This window comes from Bufo gargarizans, chromosome 5, assembly GCF_014858855.1.
Source record: "Bufo gargarizans isolate SCDJY-AF-19 chromosome 5, ASM1485885v1, whole genome shotgun sequence".
Classification (NCBI taxonomy): Eukaryota; Metazoa; Chordata; class Amphibia; order Anura; family Bufonidae; genus Bufo; species Bufo gargarizans.
In genome coordinates, this window is record NC_058084.1 from 185,640,036 (window position 1) to 185,667,785 (window position 27,750).

General features: G+C 42.2%; 1 protein-coding gene across 4 annotated transcripts; it reads left to right on the plus strand.

The window, feature by feature from the left end:
* Positions 1-754: 754 nt before the first annotated feature.
* Positions 755-27,377, plus strand: LOC122939615 (carboxymethylenebutenolidase homolog). 4 transcript variants are annotated; one of them, XM_044295727.1, is made up of 6 exons: positions 755-861; positions 14,771-14,992; positions 19,163-19,270; positions 24,849-24,991; positions 26,107-26,198; positions 27,060-27,377. In XM_044295727.1, exons 2-6 carry the CDS (start codon positions 14,778-14,780, stop codon positions 27,240-27,242), a joined length of 741 nt encoding a protein of 246 aa, XP_044151662.1. In that variant the 5' UTR covers positions 755-861; positions 14,771-14,777; the 3' UTR covers positions 27,243-27,377. The 4 variants fall into 4 exon arrangements, with proteins under 4 accessions (XP_044151662.1, XP_044151663.1, XP_044151664.1 ...); XM_044295728.1 differs by lacking the exon at positions 755-861 and adding an exon at positions 5,344-5,395; XM_044295729.1 differs by lacking the exon at positions 755-861 and adding an exon at positions 9,193-9,214.
* The last annotated feature ends 373 nt before the right edge of the window (positions 27,378-27,750 follow it).

The following is a 27,750-nucleotide window of genomic DNA, read 5'->3' on the forward strand; positions in this document are numbered from 1 at the left end:
CACTTAGTAAGGTACTGTTATTGTCCATATTGCCTCCTTTGCTGGCTGGATTTATTTTTCCATCACATTATACACTCCCCATTTCCAGGGGTTGCGACCACCATGCAATCCATGCAATCGGAAAAAGCACCAGCCTCTCTAGTGGATGAGACAATGGAAGCTCACATAGGAATGCATGCACAGCAGCTCCTGTCCCGACCACTTCATATCTGTACTGCAGCGGTGGCTGTAACCCCTGGAGCAGTTTACAAAGCGATGAAAAAATGAATCAAGCCAGCAAAGGAGGCAATATGGATATAATACATTAGTATGTGCCTTGTATTAACTTTGTATTACATTTGTTGAGATCAGCCGTACAAACCCTTTGAAATTATTTCTAGATTTAAAAAAGTTGCTCTTCATTGGACAAATAATTTTAGTGAGCACGTTTATTTAATTAGCAAAGGTTCACAGAACCGCGCTTGGTGCGGTGAAAACAGATAATGTGAGTACAGTACAATAGACCCTCAAACAGATAGGAACTGACTGTATAAAAAATCTGGGGAGCCGAGGTCGGTCTGGGAGATGTGGCCAACACAAGGCCTAGGTTTCCTGGAACGCGGTTATGTGAATCAGCCCTTATAGGAATTTTACCGCATGTAGATGAGCTGCTGAGACATAGGATATTACCTGAAAAACTGCCAAGTCATTCTGACATACATTTTTCTTTTCTGTTTGCACTCCAAGTGATGTCATTTTTTTAATCTATACATAGCTTTATTTAAGTAGCTCCTATTTAAACAGAGAGTGATCATTCCATATATGTAGTAAGAAGCCAGGTAGGTTTCCTTAAAAGAAGAGTCTATAGATCCAGCTAAAGAGGTAAGACATATTCTGGATTTCTCTTCTTTATATTGTTTTTTTTACTTTTATATTTTCTTAGAAGTACAGTATTACATTTTGTATTTAAGAAAGAAAGCTTTTAGAAAAGTATTGGCAACTCAATTATTGTACATGAAACATATTTGATAATTTCTACCGTAATCAGTTGTATAACTAAGATACTAAGATTGACTATGTACAGTGCCTTGAAAAAGTATGCATACTCCTTGAACTTTTTTCACGTTACACCCACAAATAAATGTACAGATGTAGTCGAGTTAACACTCATGCTTAATAAGACGTGTTAACTAAACTAGTTGTGTTAAGCAGACACCTTCAATTGCTTTTCAATGGCTTTTGTTTCGGAATATAATGAGGAGTTAAGAAATTTGAGTTAAGAGTTTGTGTGTTAACTCTGCTCAGCACAAAATACCACCCCAGCAGCAAGAAATGAATACTACATTGCTGCACAAAACACTGCCCCAACAGTAGCAAATAAATACCACAGTACAGCACAAAGGACCTCCCCAGGAGCAAGAAACAAATACCAAAGTGCTTAATGGGGTTGTCTTATGTCAGCAAATAGTATTTATTATGTAGAGGAAGTCAATACAAGCCACTTACTAATGTATTGTGATTGTCCATATTGCTTCCATTTGCTTAATTTGCCGGCTGGATTCATTTTTCCATCACATTATACACTGCTCATTTGCATGGTTACCACCACCCTGCAATCCAGCAGCAGTAGCCATGCTTAACACTATAGGTAAAAGGACCAGTCTATAAGCCCATGGTCCCGGCCACCAGAGAGGCCAGCGCTATTTCCTATAGTGTGCAAACACAACCACCCCAGATGGATTGCAGGATGGTCATAACCATGGACACGAGAAGTGTATAATGTGATGTAAAAATGAATCAATCCAGCAAAGGAAGCAATATGGATAATAACCAATACATTAGTTAGTGGCTTGTATTAACTTTCTATACATGATAAATGATATTTGCTGAAGTGACACAACCCTTTTAACAAAATACCTCCCCAATAGTGGCAAATGGATACTACAGTGCAGCACAAAATACCATACCTGCACTTGCAGTGGGCACTTGGCGCGCCGGGGGTCTCTTCTACATGTGTTATTAGAGTTTTTTAAGTATTTGTCATGACGCCAGTTGCATTTCAGCAACGAGGGATTAGATCCCCCTATGTAAAAGGTGATGGTGGACCCCAGGTGTAGGATTTGGTAGCAGAAATGGAGTCCAGACTTTTATTAAAGTAGAACACAGCTTTACTTGGCATAAAGTTTCATCAGGAAACAATCTTCCAACTTTATCTTGGTTATCAGCAGTTTTAGGGCTCTTTCACACTTGCGTTCTTTTCCTCCGGCATAGAGTTCCGTCGTCGGGGCTCTATGCCGGAAGAATCCTGATCAGTTTTATCCTAATGCATTCTGAATGGAGAGAAATCCGTTCAGGATGCATCAGGATGTCTTCAGTTCCGGACCGGAACGTTTTTTGGCCGGAGAAAATACCGCAGCATGCTGCGCTTTTTGCTCCGGCCAAAAATCCTGAACACTTGCCGCAAGACCGGATCCGAAATTAATGCCCATTGAAAGGCATTAATCCGGATCCGGCCTTAAGCTAAACGTCGTTTAGAGCAGCACAATCTTCCCTTTGCAGGGGGTCAACTCATGCAGGGCCTGCTGCTTCCCCAGACAGGGGCTACTCTGAACTGCCTCACAACCTGTCCCCAAGGAGGGGAAGGCTAGACTTGACCTCTCCCTTAGGAGGGTAGATTAGATTGACCTTCACTAACTAAACTCCTCCCTCTCTAGAGAGGGCTGGAATGGAACTAAAAGGTTCCTCTCCAGGGAAACTAGCTCTGCCAAGATTGCCGCCATCTGCTGGTGAACCAGGCACATTACACTTAAACAGTTATTTGCAAGGAAAAATATATACACATTATGCAGGAAATGGCATTAAGTATGCAAGATGATACAGGATCAAACTATAGGAGAGAGTGACGGTACAAAAAGAGTGGTAATGCCTCTCTGGGGTATTACACACTCAGAGCCAAATGAATAGCTGCACAAAATACCTTCCCAGCAGTGCCACACAAATACCACATTTGAAGCAGCTTTGGCTCTTTTCTCACCCCTTCCTCTCTGGAAACAGCATTTTTCCCCTTCTCACCCCCATGCTCCGCTATTTTTTCACCATTTTTGACAGAACCTCTGGCACAGATGTGAACATGAGCTACCATGAGACTAGCATTATTTATTTATTTTGATGGCGCAAATTGTACAGCTCTTTACATAGGGTGCACTTAATCATATCAGTCTCTGCGGCCAGTGGAGTTGACAATCTAATTTCCTTACGTTAGTCATAGGATGCCCTGTGTTACAACCTGATTATCAAGGTGCAATATCACACTCCATGGATAGAGTTTATTAAATGTTTTATGAAAGTTTTCTGCCATTAAAAAGTCACATATTTTTGTGCATTGCATATTTGTGCTAAAGCTTGCAATGTTTTCTTCCTTTGCCTCTTCTGAGAAGTAATGAGAAAAATGAACAGGGATAGACGGGATAGAGTAGAGCCACAGTCAGTCTGACAGATTTAATATAAATCAATCCAGAACGTTGGCATAAATGTTAGCGGAAATCTATGCCTACTCATAGAAGCAGTAAATTGCAGTTTCTGGGGAACAGACAGGAAAAGTTACACCAAATTGAAAGGGGTATCCTCTGGATAGATCATCAGCATCTGATCGGCGGGGATCCGACCCCCGGGGCCCCCACCGATCAGCTGTTTAAGAAGGCAGCGGCGCTCCAGGAGCGCCGCGGCCTTCTCACCGTTTACCGCAGGCCCAGTGACGTCACGACTAGTATCAACCACATCCCCCCACCACTTGGAACAACCTGTAAAGGGAAGCTAACTTACCTGTTTACAGATGCTGGCTCCTTGCTCCTTATCTTCCCAGTCTGCGATGCTCCACTGGACTCCCTTGCTATCAACATCTCGTTTAACAGGGTGGTGGGCGGGATGACGTGAGGGATCGCGTCTCGATCCTCCCCAGTGCTGGTCTCTCCCCTCCAGGCTAATGCTGGCCAGCTGAAGCCAAACAGCTGATGCCCAGACTCATGCTCTGAGACGCTGAATCTTACCTGGTCTGACCGCCGATCGCTTCTCCTGCTGCTGCTGTGGGCTGCTGCCGCTCCTTTCGTCCTGCTCTGGGTGTCCTGTCCCTCGGCCGTGCTTCCTTGCTTCCTCGCTGCCCCGCTCCTCTGCCTGCTGTCTGCCGTCCTCGCTGTGGCTGCTTTGCTTGGGCCCTTGACTGGTTCTGATTGGTGGGCTCTGCTGGTGCTGCCCTGCCTGCCGTCTTCCTCTCCCTGTGGCCGGACTGCCTTGCTCGCCTGGTTTCACCCTGCTGCTCTTTGCGGATACTGAACTGCTACTCTGCCGGATATCTTGCTGCCATTATACTTCATATCGCTGTCGCCCCTCTCCTCCGTTAGCCACGGCGTGCACTGGGACTAAGGCTCTGGACATCACACCCTGGTCACGTGAGAAATAGAAGTATTCTATTTTATTCAGTCTACACTTGCAGTACTGCTGATTCTTATGCTATTGGTGTAGAGAGGGGTTAGTAGTGCACACGGCAGCAAAGAGGGTGTAGTTCACTGCCAAAACTTTGCGTTACGCAAAAAAAAAAAAAAAAAGGCAGCCGGCGCGAAAAGAATCAAAAGAAATATAAAGGAAATATAAAGGAGAGTAAGGAGAGTACAAAGTAAAAGAAAAGACAGAGGCGAGGACATAGGGGAGGCGGGGGGGGGGGGGAAACCGGGGAAAAAGCGGTGGTAAATCAAAGGAAGAGAACGAAAAAAAAAAAAAAACTAGCACGAAAAGAAAAAGGGAGGAGGAAAAGGAAAGAAGGGGAGGAAGGAAGGAGAAAGAGAAAGAAAAAAAAAAAAAAAAAAAAAAAGAAAGGCAACAGGAAAAAAAAATGGCCCCAAAACGACGCTCAGTTGATTCCTCTGCAATTAAGCCTGGGGCAAAGACCCCAGAGAACAAAATCGACAAGTTTTTGAAATCGCCCTTTCTAAATGATAAAAATCCTGCTAAAACCAAACCCCCTGCTAAGACGAAAAAATCCGCTAAAACTTCCCAAAACGACGAACTTTCCCAGGATGGTCTAGAGGACGCGGATCAGGAGGTAGGCGAGGAAAGCCTCTCTGTACAAATGCGAACCGAATACGATCCAGCTGTCTTGGACAGAATTCTAAGCGCTGTGGAAAATAATGGCACTTTAGTGCAAGGAATGTCCACTCAATTGGGGTCAGTGCAGAGCGATATCTCATTAATAAGAGAAGATCTAGTAAAGATTCGGGATCGAGTCCATAGCATGGAAAAATCTGTTGACTCTCTGCAAACTGACATGGGCATATTAAAATCTAAAACTTTGCTTCTTCCTTCAGAAAATCAAGCACTTCAAAACAAGATAGAGGACTTAGAAAATAGATCAAGGCGCAACAACGTTCGTATAATCGGTTTCCCAGAAGGAGTTGAAGGCCGTCATCTAGAGGAACAACTTAAGGACGTGCTTATGAACAGCTTTGGCAGCGATAACTTTTCTTCTATGTTTCAAATAGAAAGAGCCCACCGAATTCCGGGAGGGAAACCTACCCCAGGGAGACCCCCGCGTGCAGTCTTAATTAAATTATTACTGTCCGCGGATAGAGATAGTATCTTGAGGAGAGCAAGAGAATGTACACCTATTGAATATCAGGGTACAAAACTGCTCTTCTTTCCCGATTTTGCACGGCAGACTCAGGAAAGAAGAAGAAATTTTATAGAGATAAAGAAACGCTTGGCGGCTAAGGAGATTAAATACTCCTTACAATACCCAGCGAAATTAAGAGTAATTCATAACGGGTCTTCCCTTTTTTTTGAGTCACCACAACAGGCATCAGACTGGATGGATCAGATGGGCATCTGAAATTGTGCTTCACTATGATTGGAGGGATAGGAGGGGGGGCCAGGCTGGGGGAGAACGGCCGGAGGTTAGAGGTTCGCTGACTAGTTCGGGCGGATCAAGAGAGGGGGGGGGGGAACCCCCCTTGCAGGAATGGCTTTTTTTTTTTTTCTTTCTCTTTTGTGAGTGATGTCCACTAGAATTGTAGCTTGGAACGGCAGAGGACTTGGGGAAAGAGTTAAAAGGCAAGCGATTATGGATGCATTAAAAAGATATCTTCCAGCAATTATCTGTATAGTAGAAACTCACCTAACTAAGGAAACCCTGTTCCGCCTGACAACGGGATGGCAGTCCCAATCGTATCATTCTACCTTTAGTGGCTCTTCCAGGGGTATTTCGGTTCTTATTCATAACTCCATAGATTTCACCCTTATAAAATCTCATATAGATGCCCAGGGCAGATTTATTTTCGTGCATGGCAAGCTTAATGGTGACAGTTATATCCTAGCCTTTTTCTATATACCTCCGCCATTTTCAATGTACCCACTGCTTCAGTTAATGCTCTTTTCTGAAAAGAGACCAGAATGCCGCTTAATCTTGATAGGGGATTTTAATGCGGTCACTGATCCTAATAAAGACAGATTTTCACTTGATGTGGAAAAGGGGAGGTATCCTTGTAACTCCCCGCTGCCTCAATTCTGCTCTGAGGTGGGAGTGGTGGATATATGGGAACATCTTGGTGGAGGAAAGAGAGTATACTCCTGTTTCAGTAGGGGGGGTAGAGCAATGTCTAGGATCGATCTAGCATTTACTAATGAGAGCAATCTGAGTAATATCTGTAAGATGCGATACGGAGTAAGAACAGTTTCGGACCATTCACCCGTACTGGTTGAGGTTCGCAGCGGGAAGAATAAGGATACTAGGGGGCTAGGATTTAAGCTAAATCCATACTGGCTCACTATTCTGGACAATCTGCCGACGATTAAACTACTGATATCCTCCTTTTGGGAGGTTAACCCTCCATCTGATAATATCAATACAGTATGGGATGCCTTGAAAGCATATTTGAGGGGGGTCTTTATAAGTGAGATTGCCGCAGTAAAGAGAACATTTAGGAAGAAAGAGGAGGAACTGGGTAAGATCGCTGCACTCACAGCTGAGCGATATGCTAGCCACCCCACTGAGCACAATAGGCAAGAGATGCAGAAGGCTAGTTGCTCCTTGGAGAAATATGTAACAGAGAAAGCAAATCATAGGGTATTCTTCAAGGGGCTCAATTATTTCATCGAGTCTGGACGTCCGGGCAAGCTTCTAGCTAGAATAATTTCGCAACAAGATAAGAAAAAACAATCTATTATCTCAATTCGTAATGTAGAGGGCGAAACCATAACAGATCCAGAGGGAATTGGGAATATTTTTCTACAATATTTTGCTCAGATATATAGATCTTCCCCTGGACTGTCATCTGAACTGGTGATGCGGTTCCTGGAGAAAATTCCACTTTCTATGTTAAATGAAACTCAAAAAGAATATCTGGAGGAGGAGCTTTCTCTTGCTGAGTTGCAGGAGGCCCTTGGGTCCGTCTCGGGGAACTCATCGCCAGGAACAGATGGCCTTCCATATGAGGTCTATCGCAAGCATAGTGAGGTGATCCTCCCCCAGCTGCTGGAGGTTTTCTCCCAAGCAGCACAGGGAGGGAGATTACCACACTCTATGATGGAGGCCCTTATTGTTCTAATTCTAAAAAAGGATAAAGATCCGGCAGAATTGAGCTCCTATAGACCAATCTCCTTATTAAATACAGACGCTAAGTTACTATCAAAAGTCCTTGCTAGGAGGCTCTCGCGGGTTATCCCTACGATTATCCATCCAGATCAAAACGGCTTTATGCCAAACAGGGGCACCCATCACAATTTGCACAGGCTATTTATGAATATTCAATCCCCGGGGCGCGGCGCCCGCTCCATCCTGTCGTTGGATGCTACTAAAGCCTTCGACAGGGTGGAGTGGATTTTTCTTTGGGAGGTAATGAAAAAAATGGGCTTTGGCCCAAAATTTATGGCAATGGTCCGGCTACTCTATAACTCCCCAGTCGCCAGGATTAGGATCAATGACTTGATGACAGAGAGCTTTATTCTGGGAAGAGGCACCCGCCAAGGCTGTCCCCTTTCTCCCCTTTTATTTAATATTTATATCGAACCCTTAGCGGCCATGATACGACATGATCCGGAGGTGGCTGGCTTTGGCATAATGGGGAAGTATGATCGCGTGTCCCTCTACGCAGATGACATTCTGGTTTTTATTCATCAAACAAATACCACCCTCCCTCGCATAATGGATCTGGTCGGTCACTTTTCCGACATATCCGGACTTGAGATCAATTGGGAGAAGACCGTACTTCTCCCTATAGACGAGCTGCGAGGCGAATTAAATAATCAGATAATGATCTCTGACTCAACAAAGTACCTGGGGATAATAGTTTCCGCCAAACCTCAGGAATACTTACAACTTAACCTGTACCCCTTGTTGATGAAGTTAAGAGCAAAAATTAAGATATGGCAAAAAATTCTGCTAGCAAGAGCGGATAGAATTTCACTAATAAAAATGGTAGTGCTGCCCCAGGTTCTTTATGTCCTGCGCAACTCGCCTATATGGATTACAGACAAGCATTTTAGATTGATAGAGCGGATGCTTAATGACTTACTATGGGGGAGGAAGCGTGTGAGACTGAAGGCACTTTATTTCTCCATGCCTTATAGTCGGGGAGGTCTTAATCTTCCATACTTTAAGGGTTATTTTGTAGCCTCCCAACTCTGCCTTTTTAATGACTGGGAAAATAGTCCTTTCTGCAGTAAAGTGGTGAAGGAGGCAGGTTTTTCTGATTTCTTCACTGTACTGGAATCCGATTACCTACTAAATATACTGAGCGGGTACACACTTTTCTCCAGAATGGCTATAAAGACCTGGTCGGTCATAAGGGGTTGGTGTGCAGTTAAGGCATCGCTTATCTGCACCCCATTATGGCACAATCCAAAACTTCTTAATTTAAACGACTTAAGTTGCTGTCAGTACTGGAGGACTAAAAATGTGCAGTACTTACATCAAGTAGTCAGCGGTGGACAAATTTTGCCCCTCATGGAACTAAGGGCAAATTTAGGTGAGGTGGCCTGGTTCGCATATTTTCAATTGAGGTCAGCACTCTTTAGCACTTTGAACAGCCACCTTTTTATTATAGACACTCCTTTATTTTTACAGGATTTAATCGGTAAGAAAACTGTCACGAGAATTAAACTATCTTACTGTTATAGACACTTAATGGATAATTTTTTTCTGGATGTTCTTTCTCCAGGACAGAGAGCCTGGTCTTCTCTTCTTTCAGAGGTGGGTCCCCCAAACTGGGAGAATATAGGGGAAAGCTTAAAATTGGTTTTACACAATTCTAACCACATTGTTGTACAATTTAATATTCTGCACAAAATTTATGCGACACCTATATGGCTATACAGAAGAGGACTCAGGGCCTCCTCTGACTGCCCCCGCTGTGGTGATTCTAACCACATTGTTGTACAATTTAATATTCTGCACAAAATGTATGCGACACCTATATGGCTATACAGAAGAGGACTCAGGGCCTCCTCTGACTGCCCCCGCTGTGGTGATCCCGGGGCAGATCATTTACATCTGTTCTGGGACTGCCCAATGGTGAGTAGGTACTGGAGCCTGGTCCAAAAGAATCTGGTGCGTAAACTTAAAATTGTTGTTCCTCTGTCTCCTAGGATATGGGTCCTGGGAGATTTATCTGAGGTTAATCATCAACCCATAAAAAGTCACTTGTTGATCAAGGTGATGTTCTTGGCGAGGCTTCTGATTTCTAGATCCTGGTTTTGCCCTTCTGCCCCAGATTGTAAGAACTGGCTGGGTCTGGTGGAGAAAGTGAAAAGCTATGAGAAGATCCTGCATAAACAAAGAGGATCTTACTTAAAGTGGAATAGTCTATGGAAAGATTGGGATACGGCTAATTAATTAGGATCCCCTTTTTTTTTTTTTTTCCCCTGCAAGGTGGAAGGGGGGGGGGGCGGGTTGGTGGGGAGAGACGGGGAAAATGCTATCTGTCCGGCTTTTCAGCATTTATTCTATAGATGTAGAATGTGAAGGTTCAAATGTCGACACTATTATGTATACTCGTATGAAATTATTGTCAACCACGTTCACAGATTAGAATTGGCGGACTTATGGATTTTATAATGTTAATTATGCAATATGTATTTAAGTTTTTGTATCACAACAAATAAAATAAAATAAAAAATAAAATAAAAAAAACATCTTGTTTAACATTGCAGCAGTCAATCACTGGCTACTGCTTATGCCGTCTCCTTTTACGGCATGACAAAATGGTTACATGACGCAAGGGGATCCAGTCTTTGCTATGGACAGTTATTGGATGCGGCAATGTTGACAGTGAGGGAGCCCAGTGGTGGCTGGGATGAGAAGGAGCAGGGAGCAAGTGCCAGGAATCAGGTAATTAAGCCTCCCTTCATAAGTCTTGCCAAGTCATCATCAGTCATTATTATTGTGCTACACTTACCTCCCTATGACTAGTTTGTGACCTATATCCCTACTGACCTGCATTTAATGATTTCATCACCTTGTGACCATGGTTCCCTGATGAACCAGAGTATGAAAACAGGTTTAAACTTGGTGATGGACACATTTCTTTATTTTTCATTAGTTTGTTGTACGTTTACAACATTTTTCAGTGTATCCACTATTTATCCTATGATATGTGACAGTATAGTATATCTTGTTTTTGGCCTTCTAGTTTAATGATATAATTTACATCCTTAATAAAGCGGTTGTCCAGGACCCAGCAACACACTCAGTTTGCACCTACAGTGCCTTGCAAAAGTATTTACCCCCCCCCCCCCTTCACTTTGTTCATGTTTTGTTACATTACAGCCTTAAGTTCAATGTTTTGTTAATCTGAATTTTATGTGATGGATCAGAACACAATAGTCTAAGTTGGTGAAGTGAAATGAGAAAAATATATAAAATAAAACTATTGTTTAGATATAGAAAACAGAAAATTGGCATGTGCGTATGTATTCACCCCCTTTGTTAGGAAGCCACTAAAAAGCTCTGGTGCAACCAATTACCTTCAGAAGTCACATAATTAGTGAAATGATGTCCACCTGTGCAATCTAAGTGTCACATGATCTTTCATTACATATACACACCTTTTTTGAAAGGCCCCAGAGGCTGCTACACCTAAGCAAGAGGCATCACTAACCAAACACTGCCATGAAGACCAAGGAACTCTCCAAACAAGTAAGGGACAATGTTGCTGAGAAGTCAGGGTTAGTTTATAAAAAAAATATCCAAATCTTTGATGATCCCCAGGAGCACCATCAAATCTATCATAATCAAATGGAAAGAACATGGCACAACAGAAAACCTGCCAAGAGACGTCCGCCCACCAAAACTCACGACCGAGCAAGGAGGGCATTAATCAGAGAGGCAGCACAGAGACCTAAGGTAACCCTGGAGGAGCTGTAGAGTTCCACAGCAGAGACTGGAATATCTGTACATAGGACGACAATAAGCCGTACGCTCCATAGAGTTGGGCATTATGGTAGAGTGGCCAGAAGAAAGCCATTACTTTCAGCAAAAAATAAAAAGGCACATTGTGAGATTGCGAAAAGGCATACGGGACACTCCCAAAATGTATGAAGGAATGTGCTCTAGTCTATTGAGACTAAAATTGAACTTTTTGGCCATCAAAGAAAACGCTATGTCTATGTTGCAAACGCAACACAATGCACAGTGCAATGGGCCGGGTGGCAGGGGAGATGCAGTGTCTGGAGCTGGTAGTGGTGGTAGTGAAGGTTGCTATTGTCCTCAAGATAGCTAATCTCTCTTCCTCTAGAGCTCCCTGGGCCAGTATGGAAGCACTTATTAGTATAGGAGGCCCATGGAGCGGTGAGTATAGTGTCTCTAGTGCACATGGTAGCACCAGCTCCATGACAGTGCTGCAGCAAGAGTGCAGTGGAGCCAGAGTGATGATCGTGGAGGCACCCTGAGTAGAAGAGGAGAGGTGAGTATTTTTGTCTGGTCTGAGGTCTGCATTTAGGTGACAGAGTGGTGGATGTTATAGGGGGTGACAGAGTTCTGAATGAATTTGGGGTCTGATCTGGAATCTATGTCAATTTTGATTCTGTATAAGGGCTCATGCACACGAATGTGTGCCAGCCGTTCCCGTATTGTGGCCCGCAAAAAGTGTAGTCCACAATAAATGGCCACCAGCCGCGTGCGCCGTGTGTTCATTTGAATGGGTCCGCAATCCAGACGATACGGAGCAGAAGCATGGAGCAGAAGGCCATGGAAGCACTACAGTGGGCTACCGTGGCATTCAGTCCATGCCTCCGAACAGCAAAAAAATAGAACATGCTCTATTTTTTTTGCGGTGCGGATGGATTGCGGACCCATTGAACCTGAATGGGTCTGCATCCACCAGCATAGGCCACATTGATGGTGCCCATGCATTGGGGACCACAATTTGCTGTCCCCAATGCACGGCACAAGTGGCACACATTCGTGTGCATGCGCACTAAATGTGATGTCTTATATGAGGTCTGTATAAATTTGTGGGCTGTTCTGGGGTCTGTACAAACATGAATGTGGGGTATATATAAATTTGAGGGCTAATGTGGAGTCTGTATAAGTTTTGGGTCTGTATAAATTTGGGGGCTGATCTGAGGTCTATACAAATTTACAAGCTGTTCTATGGACTACACAAATGTGAGGGCTGTTTTAGAGTCTGTACAAATTTGGGAGCTGTTCTGGGGTTTGCACAAATTTGGGAGTTGCTCTGGGATTTTATGAATTTGGTGTCTGTAGGAATTTAGGGGCTGATCTGAGGTCTCACAAATTCGGGTTCTGTATAAACTTGAGGGCTGATCTAGGGTCTGTATGATTTTAAAATCTGTATACATTTGGGGGCTGATCTGGAGTCTGTATGAATTTTGGGGACTGATCTGGAGTCTGTATGAATTTAAAGGCGGATTTGGGAACTGATCTGGAGTCTGTATGAACTTAGAGGCTGGTCTGGGGCCTGTATTAATTTTGGGGTCTGGTTTGGAGGTCTGCATTCATTTTGGGTTCTAGTCCGGAGGTCTGGATTAATTTTAGGATGTGGGATCTGTATTTATTTAGGAGTTTGTCTGGAGGTCTGTAATAATTTTGTGTCTTATCTGGGGTCTGTATTATGAAGGAGGTGTCCAGTTATGTAAAATTTCCTTTTCAAAACTGAATGTTATAAAATAGCAGTTATACCATTCTGGTGATGCCCCACCGTTCTTCTTTTACTGCTTCCTGTGTCGTTGTTGCTCTACGTAATTCCAAGTCTGTGAAAGCTACAGCCAGTGATTGGGGAGGGAGCGGCAGGAAATCAGTAAAGCATTACCACTTTTATAATTTCATCACACTGTAAGCAGTTAAAAAAAAAATACATGACTGAACAACCTCATTAAATGTGTATTCCATTTATAGAAAGTGATTGTTTTCCTTGGCACTCCCATACAAATGAATGGAGCAGCATTTCCGACCAGCCGCTCTGTCCATTTCTGAGGGCTCCAAAGGGTACAGGGCCCCTATTCTCGTGATCAGTGGGGGTCCCAGCAGTAGGATCCCCACCATTCTAATAGTAATCTCCTATCATGAGGATAGAGAATAACTTTCTATAACCAGACTACCACTTTAATTTTGATTTCAGATTTGAATCTTTTTAGGGGTCTGGTCTGCAGTTTTATGCCTGAAGTTTGCTCTGGCACCCATAACTTTATAGTTCTATGTCAGCATCCTTGGGCACTTATATTTTGGCAGTACAGTATTTGGGGTCATTTGGTAGCACTCTCGGTACAGTAAAGGGGGTACATGGGCCAGCTGCAGACATAGTATAGGGGAAGCTACAGGATGGCAGTGTTAAAGGGAGAAGTGGATACTAGGTTCCTGCAATCTTCAAGAAAAATCGATCATCATGAGGGTCTGGACCAAACAGAGAAGAAAAGAAAAATGAACACCTCAAACCATTGAACACATTACCTGTGAGTCACTTGGTTTGCATTTGTTAGGTCTGTGACTGCTTCTATTAAAATGTGTTTAAATCTTTTTTATTAGCAAGTTAGTTTAGTTTAAATTGATTCTGGAACGGGAGCACAAGTTGCATACTCTGCCTAGGGCACCAAAATACCTTGTCCCGACCCAGCTCCCCATTGAAATAAACATACATGCTTGATCAAGGGGTTGGCCAATGTATGTATGGCTACCTTGGGGGGGACCTTTCTGACAAATCCCCCATGTCATTGGACTTTCAGAGGGGGATAGTATACTTACCTGCTCCCCCCTGCTTGGTTCCAGCTCCTTTGTGTCATCATCCTGTGTGGTTTGACCCTAGCTATCAGTTTACTTTTTGGGTCTCCATTCTTGCTATTTATATTTTGTTATTGGCTTTTGGTTGTATTTATTTTTGGATTCATGATTTTTATTTTTTGTGGTCTTCCTATGCTATTGTTGGTTATGCAGTGGGTTAGTGGTTTTGGGGAGGTTATTATAATCCTCATATGTGCTTCTAATCTATTAAATTGTTTTTAATTTTGGCTGCTTTGTACTAAAAAGTGTGAAGTGACGTGAAGTGTATATTCTTCTTTTACTTGTGCTGGCATTTGTGCATACATTTTGTGTTATTTTTTTATTTGTGGTAGTAAGTAATAATTTATAAAAGTATAGCCATTTTTTACCTTAGTTACAACAATATCCATAATAAAGCAAATTACAAAAATATTATTTTAATTTTTATCATAATTACATCCTATAGTAAAATATATTTACATACTTTGAATAGATTTTTCTAGTAACAATAAAGAGAAGAAATCTTCCTTTCAGATTCGCCATGGCAAATGAAGCACGACCTTGCCCTTGTGAGCTTGGAGATCAGTTTGACCATAAGAATCTTGGAAATGAGATTCAGATTGAACATATAAAAGCTTACATCTCTAAACCAAAAACAAGCACCGATAAAGCCATAATTGTGGTTCAAGATGTTTATGGATGGGAGCTTTCCAATACAAGATACTTTGCTGATCTGCTTGCTTCACAGGGATACATGTAAGTAATAGTCTCGTTTCAAATTTCTAAAATAGATTGTACAAAATGTTATAATTTTTTGTTGACTTGATATTTGTCTGTTCCTTCTATTTTATAAATCACAATTCATTGACTGATTTGCGAAAACTTTTTAAAAAATCTACAACATATATTTTTTACTTGTGTTTTTTTTAATTTACACGCATGGATATAAGAAATGTTGTAATATACATTACATGTAAAATATATGGTTATGCAGGATAGGTCATCAATATCCTGACGTTTTCATTTTTCATATCCCGCCTTCTCAGAGTGTAGTGGGGAGATAATGGGGAAAAAAAAGCAATTCTGACACAGGTTTTTTTTTTTGTTTTTTTTTTTTTGGTTTTTTTTTTTACTGCGTTCACTATGCAGTAAAATTGACCTGTTACCTTCATTCTCCAGGTCAGTACAATGATACCACAGTTGTACAGTTTTCTCTTGTGTTTTAATACATGTACTGGGGGGAGGGGGGGGGGGCTTGGAAAAAAGTTTTCTTCATCACAAAATTCTGACCCCTATAACTTTTTTATAGTTATGTGTACAGAGCTATGTCATTGTTTTTGGGTCCATCTGTACTTTTCAGTGATACAATTTTCAAGTGTGTGTGACTTTTTGATAGTTTTTTATAAATAATTTTTGGGGAGTTGAAGTGACTGAAAATTGCTGTTTCAGTTTTTTTTTCCATCACGCCATTTGCTGTATGGCATTAATATTGTTATATATTAATAGTATGGGCATTATAGCAGGCGGCAAGGCCCATGATGTTTATTTTTTTATTGGTTAAGTATTTTTATTTTAGGGAAAGAGGGGTGATTTGAACTTCTACAATTTTTTCCTAACATTTTTTAAAACTTTTTTTAAGTCACCCTGCGTGACTATAACTGACAATCATTAAATTGCCCATTGTGTTCATTGATGGCAATATAGCCATAATTGAACACTTTGTTTTGAATATAACAATACAGTGCTGCCACCTAGTGGCCTCTAATAGTATATTCCAATAATAGAAGCCGAAGCCTGCTTAAGGCTTCGGGCTAATAGTATGCTGTAACAGGTTCCCTGATCTCAGCCAGGGAACACCGTTACGGGAGTGGGAGCGCACGGCTCCCGCTTACAGCCTGCTCAGGTGCTGTGGTCTCATTTGACCACAGCTTCTGAGAGGACAGATGATCGCATACATGTGGCGAGGGTCTCTGCTGTTTAAAGCAGCAAAAAGCAGGTGGTTTTGGCTTCCGCTGCACCATGTTTAAAACCATGACTTACGCCATACATGTATGGAAGTCGTGAAGGGGTTAACAGAGCAGTTATAATTAAAAGGGGCAGTAGTTTAAAGGGAATCCATCAGCAGCTTTATGGTGTCCTAAAGCAGGGCAGCATAAACTAGTGATAGATCCCTTTAACAAAATGCTGGATCACTTTCTTTAACTGACTCGGCAGTTTTGCTAAGATCTTGAACTGAGCAGCTCCAGCGTATGCCAATGAGTCCTGATATTCATATGCTCCCAGCTCTCCCCACCCACCTGCTGCTCATTTAGTTGGAAACAAAACTGTCAATGAGCAGTGAGCTCGTGAATATGGGGACTCATTGGCAGGCGCTGGAGCTGTTAGAACCTAGCAGCAAAAAACTGGTGACAGATTCCCTTTAAAGGGGGTGCTCCACCAACCTTATAGCTAGGTCTTCTTTTTCATGAGTGTAAGCTCAGGAATCCTGTCAATGTATAGTATTTCAGCGGTGCTTTGTGATGCCACAGAACGGAACAGGGGTGACTATCAACATATTAATTAGCCATCCAGAATATGCCAGCAGTACTATGTATGTGGTATTTCAATTAAAGTGGATCTGCTACCTCTCCTATTTTAGTAACTACATTCCCCATGTAATAACAATTCTTGAGCATCTAAATTATATATACCCGTGTTGTTTGTAACCAAAATACCAGCAACAAGGTATTTCTATATGTGGGCCAATACAGTGGGATGCGAAAGTTTGGGTAACCTTGTTAATCGTCATGATTTTCCTGTATAAATCATTGGTTGTTACGATAAAAAATGTCAGTTAAATATATCTATATATAGGAGACACACACAGTGATATTTGAGAAGTGAAATTAAGTTTATTGGATTTACAGAAAGTGTGCTATAATTTAAACAAAATTAGGCAGGTGCATAAATTTGGGCACTGTTGTCATTTTATTGATTCCAAAACCTTTAGAACTAATTATTGGAACTCAAATTGGCTTGGTAAGCTCAGTGACCCCTGACCTACATACACAGGTGAATCCAATTATGAGAAAGAGTATTTAAGGGGGTCAATTGTAAGTTTCCCTCCTCTTTTAATTTTCTCTGAAGAGTAGCAACATGGGGGTCTCAAAACAACTCTCAAATGACCTGAAGACAAAGATTGTTCACCATCATGGTTTAGGGGAAGGATACAGAAAGCTGTCTCAGAGATTTCAGCTGTCTGTTTCCACAGTTAGGCACATATTGAGGAAATGGAAGACCACAGGCTCAGTTAAGGCTTGACCAAGAAAAATCTCGGATAGACAGAAGCGACGAATGGTGAGAACAGTCAGAGTCAACCCACAGACCAGCACCAAAGACCTACAACATCATCTTGCTGCAGATGGAGTCACTGTGCATCGTTAAACCATTCAGCGCACTTTACACAAGGAGATGCTGTATGCGAAAGTGATGCAGAGGAAGCCTTTTCTCGGCCACAGCACAAAAAGTGCCGCTTGAGGTGGGCTAAAGCACATTTGGACAAGCCAGCTTCATTTTGGAATAAGGTGCTGTGGACTGATGAAACTAAAATGGAGTTATTTGGCCATAACAAGGGGCGTTATGTATGGAGGAAAAAGAACACAGCATTCCAAGAAAAACACCTGCTACCTACAGTAAAATATGGTGGTGGTTCCATCATGCTGTGGGGCTGTGTGGCCAGTGCAGGGACTGGGAATCTTGTCAAAGTTGAGCAATGCATGGATTCCACTCAGTATCAGCAGATTCTGGAGACCAATGTCCAGGAATCAGTGACAAAGCTGAAGCTGCGCCGGGGCTGGATCTTTCAACAAGACAACGACCCTAAACACTGCTCAAAATCCACTAAGGCATTTATGCAGAGGAACAAGTACAACCTTCTGGAATGGCCATCTCAGTCCCCAGACCTGAATATAATTCAAAATCTCTGGTGTGACTTAAAGAGAGCTGTCCATGCTCGGAAGCCATCAAACCTGAATGAACTAAAGATGTTTGGTAAAGAGGAATGGTCCAAAATACCTTCAACCAGAATCCAGACTCTCATTGGAACCTACAGGAAGCGTTTAGAGGCTGTAATTTCTGCAAAAGGAGGATTTACAAAATATTGATTTCATTTCTTTTTTGTGGTGCCCAAATTGATGCACCTGCCTAATTTTGTTTAAACAATTATAGCACACTTTCTGTAAATCCAATAAACTTAATTTCACTTCTCAAATATCACTGTGTGTGTCTCCTATATGATATATTTAACTGACATTTTTTATCGTAACAACCAATGATTTATACAGGAAAATCATGATGATTAACAAGGTTGCCCAAACTTTCGCATCCCACTGTAGATGGGGACAAGATACCTAATTGTTTATATTGTTAAGGACACTATAGTCCGAACTCACAAGCTGGGGGTTGGGATTGAGGGACAACCATGCCATGCCACCCACCAGTGTAGTGGAGCGCAGCTCCTGCTAAACTCAAAGTCTGAGCCAACGTCGAACCACTGAATGTTCTACATGTCATTGCACAGTCGGACACTGGTAGCACTGATTGTATAGTGTCAGACTTTGCAGGGGAACCCCCACCTGGTAATACCCAGACGGAGCTTTATTGTAGACTGCTGAGAATTCATTCATAAACTTCTAGTAGGAATAATACAGAAATGGCACATCATAGAGTTGTAAGAATAGATGCTGTCAAATTATTACATGGGAAATGCAGGTAGTAAAACAAACATGTCATTAGAAGTAACAGGTCCTCTTTAATACTGCTTGCAGAAGGTGACAGGTTCCTAAGAGCTCGACAATTAAATGTCTCTCTTTTTCTCTCTAGTGATATCATATTCCATAATAATAATATTAATAATTCTCTGTTCTTTCTTTACTGTATTGTTTGCAGTGCTGTCCTGCCTGACTTTTTTGTCGGACAGAAACCATGGAACTCAACCTATGATCATGCAGATTTTTTTAAATGGCTTGAAACGCGACCAGCCGATAAAGCATACAGGTAAGTTGTGATTTATAGACACTGCTATTTCATAAATCTGATATATAATTTTAAATGTGGCAATATATAGTACACTACTATAAACACCAAAAAATTGCTACCTATGCAAAATGCAATGGGAACAGGTCAGGCATCTTGATCACCTGATGTACTGATTATAGGTTCAATAACATAGGAACAGATCTGCATATTAAAACATACTAGAATTGTGCCTAAATTTCAGCCAAAAAACTGGTGTACATACTTTGCACCAGATTTATTGTGTTTCAGTGGGGAAACTTGCAGGAGGCGTTCAGTTCCCCTGTAACACACCACAGGGGAAATTAACCACTTCAGCCCCCCTAGCTGAAACACCCTTAATGACCAGGCTACTTTTTACACTTCTGCACTACACTACTTTCACCGTTTATTGCTTGGTCATGCAACTTACCACCCAAATGAATTTTACCTCCTTTTCTTCTCACTAATAGAGCTTTCATTTGGTGGTATTTCATTGCTGCTGACATTTTTACTTTTTTTGTTATTAATCGATATTTCTCTCACCCAGCATGGGTATATGTAAAATGACACCCCAAAACATATTCCCCAACTTCTCCTGAGTACAGTATACCACATGTGTGACACTTTTTTGCAGCCTAGGTGGGCAAAGTGGCCCACATTCCAAAGAGCACCTTTCGGATTTCACAGGCCATTTTTTACAGATTTTGATTTCAAACTACTTCTCACGCATTTGGGCCCCTAAAATGCCAGGGCAGTATAACTACGCCACAAGTGACCCCATTTTGGAAAGAAGACACCCCAAGGTATTTCATGATGGGCATAGTGAGTTCATGGAAGTTTTTATTTTTTGTCACAAGTTAGTGGAATATGAGACTTTGTAAGAAAAAAATAAAAATAAAAAAAATCATCATTTTCCGCTAACTTGTGACAAAAAATAAAAAGTTCTAGTAACTCGCCATGCCCCTCACGGAATACCTTGGGATGTCTTCTTTCCGAAATGGGGTCACATGTGGGGTATTTATACTGCCCTGGCATTTTAGGGGCCCTAAAGCATGAGAAGAAGTCTGGAATATAAATGTCTAAAAAATGTTACGCATTTGGATTCTGTGAGGGGTATGGTGAGTTCATGTGAGATTTTATTTTTTGACACAAGTTAGTGGAATATGAAACTTTGTAAGAAAAAACAAAAAACAAAAATAAAATCAATTTCCGCTAACTTGTGCCAAAAAAATGTCTGAATGGATCCACGCATCAATGGATCGGATCCGCAAAACACATACGGACGTCTGAATGGAGCCTTACATGGGGGTGATCAATGACAGGGGGGTGATCAGGGAGTCTATATGGGGTGATCACCACCCTGTCATTGATCACCCCCCGTAAGGCTCCATTCAGACGTCCGTATGTGTTTTGCGGATCCGATCCATGGATGCGTGGATCCGTAAAACACATACGGACGTCTGAATGGAGCCTTACAGGGGAGTGATCAATGACAGGGGGGTGATCAATGACAGGGGGTGATCAGGGAGTGTATATGGGGTGATCACCCCCCTGTCAGGCTCCATTCAGACATCCGTATGTGTTTTGCGGATCCATGGATCAGATCCGCAAAACACATACGGACGTCTGAATGGAGCCTTACAGGGGAATGATCAATGACAGGGTGGTTATCACCCCATATAGACTACCTGATCACCCCCCTGTCATTGATCACCCCCCTGTCAGGCTCCATTCAGACATCCGTATGTGTTTTGCGGATCTGATCCATTGATGCGTGGATCGGTAAAACACATACGGGCGTTTGAATGGAGCCTTACAGGGGGGTGATCATCCAATATAGACTCCCTGATCACCCCCCTGTAAGGCTCCATTCAGACGTCCGTATGTGTTTTGCGGATCCATGGATCGGATCCGCAAAACACATACGGACGTCTGAATGGAGCCTTACAGGGGGATGATCAATGACAGGGTGGTGATCACCCCATATAGACTCCCTGATCACCCCCCTGTCATTGATCACCCCCCTGTAAGGCTCCATTCAGACGTCCGTATGTGTTTTGTGGATCCGATCCATGGATGCGTGGATCCGTAAAAAACACATGCGGGCGTCTGAATGGAGCCCTACAGGGGGGTGATCAATGACAGGGGGTGATCAGGGAGTGTATATGGGGTGATCACCCCCTGTCATTGATCAGCCCCCTGTAAGGCTCCATTCAGACGTCTGTATGTGTTTTGCGGATCCGATCCATGTATCCGTGGATCCGTAAAACACATAAGGACATCTGAATGGAGCCTTACAGGGGGGGTGATCAATGACAGGGGGGTGATCAGGGAGTCTATATGGGGTGATCAGGGGTTAATAAGTGACAGGGGGGGTGTAGTGTAGTGGTGTTTGGTGCTACTTTACTGAGCTGCCTGTGTCCTCTGGTGGTCGATCCCAGCAAAAGGGACCACCAGAGGACCGGGTAGCAGGTATATTAGACGCTGTCATCAAAACAGCATCTAATATACCTGTTAGGGGTTAAAAAAAATCGCATCTACAGCCTGCCAGCGAACGATCGCCGCTGGCAGGCTGTAGATCCAGTCTCTTACCTTCCGTTCCTGTGAATGCGCGCGCCTGTGTGCGCGCGTTCACAGGAAATCTCGCCTCTCGCGAGATGACGCACGGATGCGTCCAGGAGGAATGAATCGACCGCCTCCAGGACGCATCCGTGCGTTAAGCGGTCCAGAGGAGGTTAAAGGGGTCATCCTGTAATTTAAATTGATGACCTAAATTGAACACACAGAAGCTCTCCCATGGGCTTCGGGGTTTGTGTCTCCACACAGCAAAGGAAAGGACAGATCCGATCTTTCGCAGCATCTTATGGATCGCAGATCCATTAAAGGCAATAGGTCTACACTGCAGTATGGAGTGCACACGGCTGGTGCTTGTGTTTTGTAGACCCGCGTTTTGCAGTCTGTAGCACAGGCTCAGTGGCAGCATGGTTGTGTCAATGTGGTCAGAAACAGGAGCTTTCTAAGGGTCGGGTAAAATACACAGAGTAGTGTCCCGGTGTCACAGGCAAAGAGCAGTACAGAACATGTAGAACCATACTGTACTGTAGAGAGGTGCTACTAGACAGCCAATACAGATGTTTCACCAGTGAAATGGCCATGTTGATTGGTCAGATCTACCAGTCAATCACATGATCCACTGATCAGCAGAGTCTAAGGCATTTTTGTGTTGAGTCTGGTTTCAAGTTACGATGGCCCAGAAAATAATATTGCATGTTGAGAATATTGTATCATGAGACCATCGTAACTTGACCACTGTCTTTATTACTGCCACAAAACACTAATCTCCAATGGTTTAACTGAACTATGCTGAGATCACCATAGAGTTTTACAGTGATCTAAGGTCAATTCAGTTGGACCAGTTTGGGGTAAGCACATTATAGCCATCAGAATGTAGCCTAAAGATAATTCCATACAAAGGATGTTTAGAGGCAACCGAAAACCCACACATTCAAGGGGAGAGCACAAGGTTTTATACCTGTTTGGATGGGAACAACAGTGCTGCAATAAAACAGTGAGCCACCATGACCACTGGGCCACTGCCATAGTCATAATTTTTAGCCAGCGACTCTGAGCCTCATTCACTTCAATGAAGTTGAGCTGAAATAGCATACATAAACCATGAACATTCTTTGACGTTTTCCAAATTCAAATTAATTACTAGTACTACTAGTAATGCTGCAGGAAAATGAATGTGGATCGATCAGATTCATTTTATGCTCTATGTAAGGTCAGCATATTACACATAAAAGTCCATACTACTAGTAGCCATATAGCACAACAATTTAATGCGTTTGACTACTAGGAGCACAAAAATAATACACTGGACACATACTTAAAGTCCATGTATTTCTGAGGAAAGTGCATCCCCTGACTCTACCCACATCCGCCACCTAGGTTTAACTAAGCAAATAGTTATGAGCCTCCTATTGAATAATTACTGCATGGGAGATTATCTTTCAGCTGGCAATAAGTTATTTAACCCAAACTGGTGCAATGACTTGCTTCTCATTTCTTAAACAACCATGTCGAAAGACACATCTCGTGGTCATGGAAAAGATGTTTGTTTGAGATGGGTCAAATCATTGGCATGCTTCAAGCAGAGAAAGGGAGATTGCAGAAACTGCTAAAATTGGGTTAAGAACTGTCCAACGCATTATTAAAAACTGGAAGGATAGTGGGGACCCATCGTCTTCGAGGAAGAAATGTGTCAGGGGAAAAATCCTGAATGATCGTGATCGGCGATAACTTAAACATTTGGTGAAATCAAATTGAAGAAAAACAACAGTAGAACTCAGGGCTATGTTTAATAGTTAAAGTAAGAGCATTTCCACACGCACAATGTGAAGAGAACTCAAGGGATTTGGACTGAACAGCTGTGTAGCTGTAAGAAATACACTAATCAGTGAGGCAAACCAGAAAAAAAGGCTTCAATTTGCTAGGGAGCATACAGATTGGACTCTGGAATAGGAATACAAAATGTACCCTATTCCAGAGTTATGGGCGCATCAGGGTAAGAAGAGACGCAGATGAAGTGATGCACCCATTATACCTAGTGCCCACTGTACAAGCCTGTGGGGGCAGTGCTATGATCTGGGGTTGCTGAAGTTGGTCATGTCTAGGTTCAGTAACAGTATGTGCTCCAAGAATGACTACCTGAACATACTGAATGACCAGGTTATTCCATCAATGGATTTTTTCTTACCTGATGGCATGGGCATATTCCAAGATGACAATGCCAGGATTCATCGGGCTCAAATTGTGAAAGAGTGGTTCAGGGAGCATGAGACATCATTTTCACACATGGATTGGCCACCACAGAGTCCAGACCTTAACCCCATTGAGAATCTTTGGGATGTGCTGGAGTAGGCTTTGCGTAGCAGTCAGACTCTACCATCATCAATGCAAGATCTTGGTGAAAAATGAATGCAACACTGGATGGAAATAAATCTTGTGATATTGCAGAAGTTTATCGAAACAATGCCACAGCGAATGCGTGCCGTAATCAAAGCTAAAAGCGGTCCAACAAAATATTAGAGTGTGTGACCTTTTTTTTTGGGTGGGGACTTTTTTTTGGGACAGGCAGTGTATAACCATATACAACCACCACCCTTAGAAAAAGGCTGAGGAGTGCTCTTCTCGTCAATAATGTAGACATATAAATTATGGGTCCATTGTATTCTTTCCTAGTAGCCAAATGGCCATTTTGGAAAACCAGTAGTATGGACCTGTAATTGTAATATGCTGCTCTAACACACAGCAGCATATTACGGCCGCCACTGCATCCCCCCCCCCCCAGGCGCCGGATGTTTTCATCCGTGTGATGTGGAGATGCAGCAGCGGCCGTGCAGGCTTCAGAAGCAACGTGGGTGCTAGGGAGTGAGGAAAGTACATTGTGTTTGAGGGGCCCGGGCATATGGGGGAGCATTTCAGGGGTCGGATAACCTCTTTAAGCTGACAGATCTGGTTCAAGAGAATAATTGGCCTCACATTTCTCCCTTTAAATTTTTCAATTTTTTTTCAGAGAGGCCGATGCTGTGCTGAGATATTTAAAGGAGCAGTGTCAAGCAAAAAGTATTGGCGTGATTGGATTCTGCTGGGGTGGCATTGTAACCCATTATCTCATGCTAAAATATCCTGAACTAAAGGCTGGAGTGGCATTTTATGGTAAATTGTTATCCAATATATTCAAATTTATTGAAAGAAAAAATACAGTATATAGACTGTCATGTTACATAGTTACATAGTTGATACGATTGAAAAAAGACATAAGTCCGTTAAGTTCGACCAAGGGATAGGTGGGGACGCGAATCCAACATTAGGTAGGGAACAGTGCAGCCCTGACCTCCATCCACACCACTGTCCCTACCAACTTGGATGATCCACTCTAAATGATGGCCCCAACTGTGCAACGGTCCCTGACCTGTCTAAGTGCACAGGGCTTACTTAGGGAAGACGAAAAAGGCAAGTCAGACAGCCAGAGTCAAAACCAGAGAGTAATGGCAGAACTATGGAAGAAACAGACGCAGAATAATTCAAATAATGCTTTATTTCTTCATTTAAAATTGGAGTACAGCAGAGTTTTCCATACCGTTCCCTCTGACGCATTTCAACCTAGGTGGTTTTAGTCATATGACTATGACCACCTAGGTCAAAACGAGTCAGAAGGGAACGGTATGGAAAACTGTGCTGTACTCCAATTTTAAATGAAGAAATAAAGCATTATTTGAATTTTAACCTGCTGGATCCATCCTTTTGATTTGGCCTAAGATGCAACATTTTGCACCACAATTCTGAAATAAAATTGAGCCACTGTGTTAAATCTGAAGCATGGTTAGACAGCCATATACAGACGTACTTCTCAAAGGGGTTTTGTAGTGTCAAGATATTGATGACCTATCCTCAGGTTAGGTCATCAATATCAGATTGATGGGGGTCTGATCCCGGCACCACTGCTGATTAGCTGTTTGAAGGGGTCACAGTGCTTGTGCAAGCACAGTGTCCACTTCAATGTTTAACTGCACACCATCTAGTTTGTAGCGGCAGTGTCCTTTACAAGTAAATGGGGTGAGTAGTTGTGATTACAATGCACTGCGGCTACATGCTAGCTGGTGTGCAGTCAAATCAGCTGATAGACAAAGGTGTCAGGAGACAGAGCCCCGCCAATCTGATCTTGATCAGTCCTGAGGATAGGTCATCAATATCCTGACACTGCAGAACCTCTTTCATTATAAAACTACTTCGGAATTTCCCTTTTAATAGGTGTTTATTATTCTTATCAGGTTTAGTCCGTGAAGAATGTGATAAATATAATTTGCTTAATCCAACGTTGTTCATTTTTGGTGAAAATGATCCCCTCATACCACTAGAACAGGTAAGTGTATTTATAATTTTAAAGCATAACTGTATTTTTAGGTAACTTCTCAGAATATGCAGGCATGGCTGTACATGAAGTTATTTGACTTCACCACTTTCCCAAAAAGGAGTGGTGAATAACAGCTTTATAGCATTCCGAAAACAGCCAGTACTTTGTGTATGGCATTCCCAGGTACAGACAGATGTAGAGAATGAAGGGGCTACAGAGTTCCTCCAAAAGACCTCTTCAAACAGCTGACCAATTGCTCAGAGTCTTACCATCACCAATCTGATATTGATGGCCTATCCTAAGAATAATGGGGTTACCTGAAGAAAACAAAGTCAGAGCTCTTTATTGATGGAAAGATATATCTCAGTGTGTGTATGGGCCAAAAACTTTGTATACATTTTTGAACAAGACAATCTAATTTAATACAAGCAACTAACATTTAAAAAGACTTTAAATTCTGTGAGATTATTTGTCTTCCATATTTGTATCCTGCAAAGAGAAGCTAGCATCTTGAGTTCTGTTCTTAAGCCTTACGTAGGCAAGTTGGCAGCAGTTAAAAATCGTCTTCAGGGTGCTGTCATATGTTGCGGCCATGCTGTATTTTGGTGCCGCAAAAACAAAATATATATTTAAAAAGGCATGTGGTTGCCCTTATATTTCTGCTGTAGGTTTGCATTTTGTCATTCCTCTGATCCACAGAGGATGTAGCTCCATTCAATAGGGCTAATCCACACGTGGCTACTCACTGCCGTTTCTGTGCACCAAGAAGTAACAGTTACAGGGATTTCAAGAGAGTAACTTGTTTATGGATAAAGCCGAGGACAATAAGCTGACCGTGTTCTAGATATGACATTTTCTCTTCTCTTGCAGGTTAGATCTCTGGATGAAAAACTTAAAGAGCATTCCAAGGTTGATTATAAAGTTAAAGTCTATCCAAAGCAAAATCATGGGTTTGCCCATCGGAAGAAAGAGGAGATCAACCCTGATGACAAGCCATACATTCTAGAAGCAAGGAAGGACATGCTTGATTGGCTGAAGAAATATGTAAATTAATTCCCTGGAGTGTTGCCAGATGTTGTACATTAATATAAAATATGTTTTTAATAAGATCTTTAAAATGATAACGTCAAAGAACACCATGTATCTAAAAGGCACAACAATTAAACTCACTTTTTTTTGCATTTGCCTTGATATCTTTTATTTTGTGATGCATCTAAAAATAATGTTCATTGTGCATGATATACAGTCATGTGAAAAAATTAGGACACCCTTTGAAAGCATGTGGTTTTTTGTAACATTTTTAATAAAAGGTTATTTCATCTCCGTTTCAACAATACAGAGAGATTAAAGTAATCCAACTAAACAAAGAAAACTGAAGAAAAGTCTTTTCAAGATCTTCTGTAAATGTCATTCTACAAAAATGCCTATTCTAACTGAGGAAAAAGATAGGACACCCTCACATGTATTCCCTCTTAAATTGGCTCAGATCTCACACAGGTATATCACACCAGGTGCACATAATTAGTAGATCGTTACTCTGCATGTTGAATGAGGCTTGCCC

Coding starts and splice junctions, on each gene's coding strand:
- LOC122939615 (XM_044295726.1), top strand. CDS start 10,317: ATGAGAAGGAGCAGGGAGCAAGTGCCAGGAATCAG. Junction 10,352..14,770: donor GAGCAAGTGCCAGGAATCAG/GTAATTAAGCCT, acceptor TCTTCCTTTCAG/ATTCGCCATGGCAAATGAAG. Junction 14,993..19,162: donor CTTGCTTCACAGGGATACAT/GTAAGTAATAGT, acceptor TATTGTTTGCAG/TGCTGTCCTGCCTGACTTTT.